The sequence below is a fragment of the Callionymus lyra genome, chromosome 3 (assembly GCF_982586985.1).
Source record: "Callionymus lyra chromosome 3, fCalLyr1.hap1.1, whole genome shotgun sequence".
In the NCBI taxonomy this organism is placed as follows: Eukaryota; Metazoa; Chordata; class Actinopteri; order Syngnathiformes; family Callionymidae; genus Callionymus; species Callionymus lyra.
Window position 1 is genome coordinate 225001 of NC_141820.1, and position 7500 is coordinate 232500.

The 7500-nt window shown below is 52.5% G+C and overlaps 1 protein-coding gene across 1 annotated transcript in view; it reads left to right on the top strand.

Annotated features, from left to right (window-relative positions):
- Positions 1-6832: 6832 nt before the first annotated feature.
- sync (syncoilin, intermediate filament protein) overlaps positions 6833-7500 on the top strand; it is a 3966-nt gene continuing 3298 nt past the window's right edge. The window contains exon 1 of the mRNA XM_087785642.1: positions 6833-7500. This exon is cut by the window's right edge and continues 1141 nt beyond it. Coding sequence (XP_087641768.1) covers positions 6833-7500 — 668 coding nt within the window.

A 7500-nucleotide genomic window follows, 5' to 3' on the forward strand; every position in this document is an offset into this window, starting at 1 on the left:
GGATGAAGCCACAGGTGGAGGATGAAGCCACAGCTGGAGGATGAAGCCACAGGTGGAGGATGAAGCCACAGGTGGAGGATGAAGCCACAGCTGGAGGATGAAGCCACAGCTGGAGGATGAAGCCACAGCTGGAGGATGAAGCCACAGGTGGAGGATGAAGCCACAGCTGGAGGATGAAGCCACAGCTGGAGGATGAAGCCACAGGTGGAGGATGAAGCCACAGGTGGACCAGCTGGAGGATGAAGCCACAGGTGGAGGATGAAGCCACAGCTGGAGGATGAAGCCACAGGTGGAGGATGAAGCCACAGCTGGAGGATGAAGCCACAGGTGGAGGATGAAGCCACAGCTGGAGGATGAAGCCACAGCTGGAGGATGAAGCCACAGGTGGAGGATGAAGCCACAGGTGGAGGATGAAGCAACAGCTGGAGGATGAAGCCACAGGTGGAGGATGAAGCCACAGCTGGAGGATGAAGCCACAGGTGGAGGATGAAGCCACAGCTGGAGGATGAAGCCACAGGTGGAGGATGAAGCCACAGCTGGAGGATGAAGCCACAGGTGGAGGATGAAGCCACAGGTGGAGGATGAAGCCACAGGTGGAGGATGAAGCCACAGGTGGAGGATGCAGCCACAGCTGGAGGATGAAGCCACAGGTGGAGGATGAAGCCACAGGTGGAGGATGAAGCCACAGGTGGAGGATGAAGCCACAGCTGGAGGATGAAGCCACAGCTGGAGGATGAAGCCACAGCTGGAGGATGAAGCCACAGCTGGAGGATGCAGCCACAGGTGGAGGATGAAGCTACAGCTGGAGGATGAAGCCACAGCTGGAGGATGAAGCCACAGGTGGAGGATGAAGCCACAGCTGGAGGATGAAGCCACAGCTGGAGGATGAAGCCACAGGTGGAGGATGAAGCCACATGTGGACCAGCTGGAGGATGAAGCCACAGGTGGAGGATGAAGCCACAGCTGGAGGATGAAGCCACAGGTGGAGGATGAAGCCACAGGTGGAGGATGAAGCCACAGGTGGAGGATGCAGCCACAGGTGGAGGATGAAGCCACAGGTGGAGGATGAAGCCACAGGTGGAGGATGAAGCCACAGGTGGAGGATGAAGCCACAGGTGGAGGATGAAGCCACAGCTGGAGGATGAAGCCACAGCTGGAGGATGAAGCCACAGGTGGAGGATGAAGCCACAGCTGGAGGATGAAGCCACAGCTGGAGGATGAAGCCACAGCTGGAGGATGAAGCCACAGGTGGAGGATGAAGCCACAGGTGGACCAGCTGGAGGATGAAGCCACAGGTGGAGGATGAAGCCACAGGTGGAGGATGAAGCCACAGCTGGAGGATGAAGCCACAGCTGGAGGATGAAGCCACAGGTGGAGGATGCAGCCACAGGTGGAGGATGAAGCCACAGGTGGAGGATGAAGCCACAGGTGGAGGATGAAGCCACAGCTGGAGGATGAAGCCACAGGTGGAGGATGAAGCCACAGGTGGAGGATGAAGCCACAGGTGGAGGATGAAGCCACAGGTGGAGGATGAAGCCACAGGTGGAGGATGAAGCCACAGGTGGAGGATGCAGCCACAGCTGGAGGATGAAGCCACAGCTGGAGGATGAAGCCACAGGTGGAGGATGAAGCCACAGGTGGAGGATGAAGCCACAGGTGGAGGATGAAGCCACAGGTGGAGGATGAAGCCACAGGTGGAGGATGCAGCCACAGGTGGAGGATGAAGCCACAGCTGGAGGATGAAGCCACAGGTGGAGGATGAAGCCACAGGTGGAGGATGAAGCCACAGGTGGAGGATGAAGCCACAGGTGGAGGATGAAGCCACAGGTGGAGGATGCAGCCACAGGTGGAGGATGAAGCCACAGGTGGAGGATGAAGCCACAGCTGGAGGATGAAGCCACAGCTGGAGGATGAAGCCACAGGTGGAGGATGAAGCCACAGCTGGAGGATGAAGCCACAGGTGGAGGATGAAGCCACAGGTGGAGGATGAAGCCACAGATGGAGGATGAAGCCACAGCTGGAGGATGAAGCCACAGCTGGAGGATGAAGCCACAGGTGGAGGATGAAGCCACAGCTGGAGGATGAAGCCACAGGTGGAGGATGAAGCCACTGGTGGAGGATGAAGCCACAGGTGGAGGATGAAGCCACAGCTGGAGGATGAAGCCACAGGTGGAGGATGAAGCCACAGGTGGAGGATGAAGCCACAGCTGGAGGATGAAGCCACAGGTGGAGGATGAAGCCACAGGTGGAGGATGAAGCCACAGGTGGAGGATGAAGCCACAGGTGGAGGATGAAGCCACAGCTGGAGGATGAAGCCACAGGTGGAGGATGAAGCCACAGGTGGAGGATGAAGCCACAGGTGGAGGATGAAGCCACAGGTGGAGGATGAAGCCACAGGTGGAGGATGAAGCCACAGGTGGAGGATGAAGCCACTGGTGGAGGATGAAGCCACAGGTGGAGGATGAAGCCACAGCTGGAGGATGAAGCCACAGGTGGAGGATGAAGCCACAGCTGGAGGATGAAGCCACAGGTGGAGGATGAAGCCACAGGTGGAGGATGAAGCCACAGCTGGAGGATGAAGCCACAGCTGGAGGATGAAGCCACAGGTGGAGGATGAAGCCACAGCTGGAGGATGAAGCCACAGCTGGAGGATGAAGCCACAGGTGGAGGATGAAGCCACAGGTGGAGGATGAAGCAACAGCTGGAGGATGAAGCCACAGGTGGAGGATGAAGCCACAGCTGGAGGATGAAGCCACAGGTGGAGGATGAAGCCACAGCTGGAGGATGAAGCCACAGGTGGAGGATGAAGCCACAGGTGGAGGATGAAGCCACAGCTGGAGGATGAAGCCACAGGTGGAGGATGAAGCCACAGGTGGAGGATGAAGCCACAGGTGGAGGATGAAGCCACAGGTGGAGGATGAAGCCACAGCTGGAGGATGAAGCCACAGGTGGAGGATGAAGCCACTGGTGGAGGATGAAGCCACAGGTGGAGGATGAAGCCACAGCTGGATGATGAAGCCACAGGTGGAGGATGAAGCCACAGGTGGAGGATGAAGCCACAGCTGGAGGATGAAGCCACAGGTGGAGGATGAAGCCACAGGTGGAGGATGAAGCCACAGGTGGAGGATGAAGCCACAGGTGGAGGATGAAGCCACAGGTGGAGGATGAAGCCACAGGTGGAGGATGAAGCCACAGCTGGAGGATGAAGCCACAGCTGGAGGATGAAGCCACAGCTGGAGGATGAAGCCACAGCTGGAGGATGAAGCCACAGGTGGAGGATGAAGCCACAGGTGGACCAGCTGGAGGATGAAGCCACAGGTGGAGGATGAAGCCACAGCTGGAGGATGAAGCCACAGGTGGAGGATGAAGCCACAGCTGGAGGATGAAGCCACAGGTGGAGGATGAAGCCACAGCTGGAGGATGAAGCCACAGCTGGAGGATGAAGCCACAGGTGGAGGATGAAGCCACAGGTGGAGGATGAAGCAACAGCTGGAGGATGAAGCCACAGGTGGAGGATGAAGCCACAGCTGGAGGATGAAGCCACAGGTGGAGGATGAAGCCACAGCTGGAGGATGAAGCCACAGGTGGAGGATGAAGCCACAGGTGGAGGATGAAGCCACAGCTGGAGGATGAAGCCACAGGTGGAGGATGAAGCCACAGCTGGAGGATGAAGCCACAGCTGGAGGATGAAGCCACAGGTGGAGGATGAAGCCACAGGTGGAGGATGAAGCCACAGCTGGAGGATGAAGCCACAGGTGGAGGATGAAGCCACAGCTGGAGGATGAAGCCACAGCTGGAGGATGAAGCCACAGCTGGAGGATGAAGCCACAGCTGGAGGATGAAGCCACAGGTGGAGGATGAAGCCACATGTGGACCAGCTGGAGGATGAAGCCACAGGTGGAGGATGAAGCCACAGCTGGAGGATGAAGCCACAGGTGGAGGATGAAGCCACAGGTGGAGGATGAAGCCACAGGTGGAGGATGCAGCCACAGGTGGAGGATGAAGCCACAGGTGGAGGATGAAGCCACAGGTGGAGGATGAAGCCACAGGTGGAGGATGAAGCCACAGGTGGAGGATGAAGCCACAGCTGGAGGATGAAGCCACAGCTGGAGGATGAAGCCACAGGTGGAGGATGAAGCCACAGCTGGAGGATGAAGCCACAGCTGGAGGATGAAGCCACAGCTGGAGGATGAAGCCACAGGTGGAGGATGAAGCCACAGGTGGACCAGCTGGAGGATGAAGCCACAGGTGGAGGATGAAGCCACAGGTGGAGGATGAAGCCACAGGTGGAGGATGAAGCCACAGCTGGAGGATGAAGCCACAGCTGGAGGATGAAGCCACAGGTGGAGGATGCAGCCACAGGTGGAGGATGAAGCCACAGGTGGAGGATGAAGCCACAGGTGGAGGATGAAGCCACAGCTGGAGGATGAAGCCACAGGTGGAGGATGAAGCCACAGGTGGAGGATGAAGCCACAGGTGGAGGATGCAGCCACAGGTGGAGGATGAAGCCACAGGTGGAGGATGAAGCCACAGGTGGAGGATGAAGCCACAGCTGGAGGATGAAGCCACAGGTGGAGGATGAAGCCACAGGTGGAGGATGAAGCCACAGGTGGAGGATGAAGCCACAGGTGGAGGATGAAGCCACAGGTGGAGGATGAAGCCACAGATGGAGGATGAAGCCACAGGTGGAGGATGAAGCCACAGCTGGAGGATGAAGCCACAGCTGGAGGATGAAGCCACAGGTGGAGGATGAAGCCACAGGTGGAGGATGAAGCCACAGGTGGAGGATGAAGCCACAGGTGGAGGATGAAGCCACAGCTGGAGGATGAAGCCACAGCTGGAGGATGAAGCCACAGCTGGAGGATGAAGCCACAGCTGGAGAGCGAGCCGGTAGAATCCTGCTCGTCTCAGCCATGCAGCTGTTGAGGCGGATGTGACAAAAATGTGTTTTTTAAGCGGCCTGCTGATCGCAATACTTCACCTCTGACAGGTGTTGACTTCTTTCCGATCATTACTTTCCCGAATTTTGAGCTTTCATTAAAGTGTATATTGAGGTGTCGAAGAAGTCAGTGCTGCCCGCGGCAGTGAAGACTCAAGAGGGTCAAGGGTCGTCACAGGTTCTTACAGCTGCTCACAGACGCTGGTCGACCTTCCATCGTGAGTCGTGCTGCGCTAAAAGGCAAGACAGTCCTTTTATGGCCTTCTATGTCGAGGACCATCAGTGTAAACCTGCAGGACTCGACACTCAGACATGAAGCTCCAGAGGGTGAGTCTGAGGTCATCAGACCTGAGGTGGCGACTGACACTTTGAGCCGCCTGTGACTCTCAGTCGGTGCATGATGGTCGACGACTACTGAACAAGTATATCACGTTGACTTGTACTGTGAGTCTCATGAAGGAATGTTCTGGTGCCTGGTGTTCCTGAGCGACTGCACGTGTGAGATGGTTTCACACCTTTGAGGTTCAGAAATGTTTATTTGATGCATGAATAGAATTCTGTGAACATGTCAAGATCACAAACAATAATCATGAACCTACAGATAGAAACGATTCAAACCTTTCCTGTGATCAAAACTAATCAAGTATTGAGTCCAACAAACGAGGTAGAAAATCCGACATTTCTGTTTGAAGCTTTGATTCTGAGAGAAACAGGATCTTGTGTCGTCGAACAAAAGTAAATATCACTGCCTCTGTAAGTGTAACTCTGTAACTGACCCACTTACAACATTCTCGGCTCCTCTTTCTCGCTGTGTTTGTTATAAATAAACCTCAACAGTTGTGAGTCGTCATGACACTCAGCTGCTGCCTGAGGACGGAGAGAAGCGAGGGAGAGAAGAGAGGGAGAGAGTAGAGGGAGGGAGAGAGGAGAGGAGAAAAGATCGAGAAAAGAGAGGAGAGAAGATCAAGAAGAGAGGAGGAGAGAGATAGAGAAGAATTAAAATAGAGGGAGATAGAGAAGAATTTAAAAAAGACAGAAGGAGAAAATAATTTAAAAAAGACAGAAGGAGAAAAGAAAGAAAGAAAAGCGGTGGAGAGAGATAGAGAATAATTTAAAAAAGAGAGATAGAGAAGAATTTAAAAAAAAGAGAGGAGGAGAAAAGAAAGAAAGAAAAGAGAGGAGGAGAGAGATAGAGAAGAATTTAAAAAAGACAGAAGGAGAAAAGAAAGAAAGAAAGAAAAGAGGATGTTTCCACCACTATGACTCTTGGTCTTTACTGGATATTTGAACCGATCTGTGAAGAACTCGCGACTCAGACGTAAGTGATGTTTGAAGAAAGTTTGAAGAAAGTTTGAAGAAAGTTTGAAGAAAGTTTGAAGAAAGTTTGAAGAAAGTTTGAAGAAAGTTTGAAGAAAGTTTGAAGAAAGTTTGACGAAAGTTTGAAGAAAGTTTGAAGAAAGTTTGAAGAAAGTTTGAAGAAAGTTTGACGAAAGTTTGAAGAAAGTTTGATGAAAGTTTGAAGAAAGTTTGAAGAAAGTTTGAAGAAAGTTTGACGAAAGTTTGAAGAAAGTTTGAAGAAAGTTTGAAGAAAGTTTGAAGAAAGTTTGAAGAAAGTTTGAAGAAAGTTTGACGAAAGTTTGAAGAAAGTTTGACGAAAGTTTGAAGAAAGTTTGAAGAAAGTTTGAAGAAAGTTTGACGAAAGTTTGAAGAAAGTTTGAAGAAAGTTTGACGAAAGTTTGACGAAAGTTTGACGAAAGTTTGAAGAAAGTTTGAAGAAAGTTTGAAGAAAGTTTGTCCAATAAAGGTGTGTTTGATCAGTACTTTTCCTAAACAAAGACTTGAATTGTTAAAGCACTAAAGCGTGAACTTCTCTTCTTCAAGGTTGAACTTACGATGAGCTCTGTGGACGACAGCAGCGATTCATCTTCTGAGATGGAGCCTCTGATCATCCAGGAGGACGACGGCCACAGCATCAGACCTCGGACGGATCCAGAAAACTTCTCTGGCTTTTCCTTTTCCTCTGCACACCTGAAGCAGGCCGCCTTGATGGGTCCATACCTGCGGCAGATGGACAACCTGCTGAAGAGCTGTGAAGAACAAGTCCAGGACACGAACCTCAGTGTCACAGCAGCTGATGAGAAGATCATGGAAACAACCCTCACAGCAGCTGATGAGAAGATCATGGAAACAACCCTCACAGCAGCTGATGAGAAGATCATGGAAACAACCCTCACAGCAGCTGATGAGAAGATCATGGAAACAACCCTCACAGCAGCTGATGAGAAGATCATGGATACAACCCTCACAGCAGCTGATGAGAAGATCATGGAAACAACCCTCACAGCAGCTGATGAGAAGATCATGGAAACAACCCTCACAGCAGCTGATGAGAAGATCATGGATACAACCCTCACAGCAGCTGATGAGAAGATCATGGAAACAACCCTCACAGCAGCTGATGAGAAGATCATGGAAACAACCCTCACAGCAGCTGATGAGAAGATCATGGAGGACAGTGCTGGAGAAGCACATTATCTTTCCACAAACTATGTGGACACCAG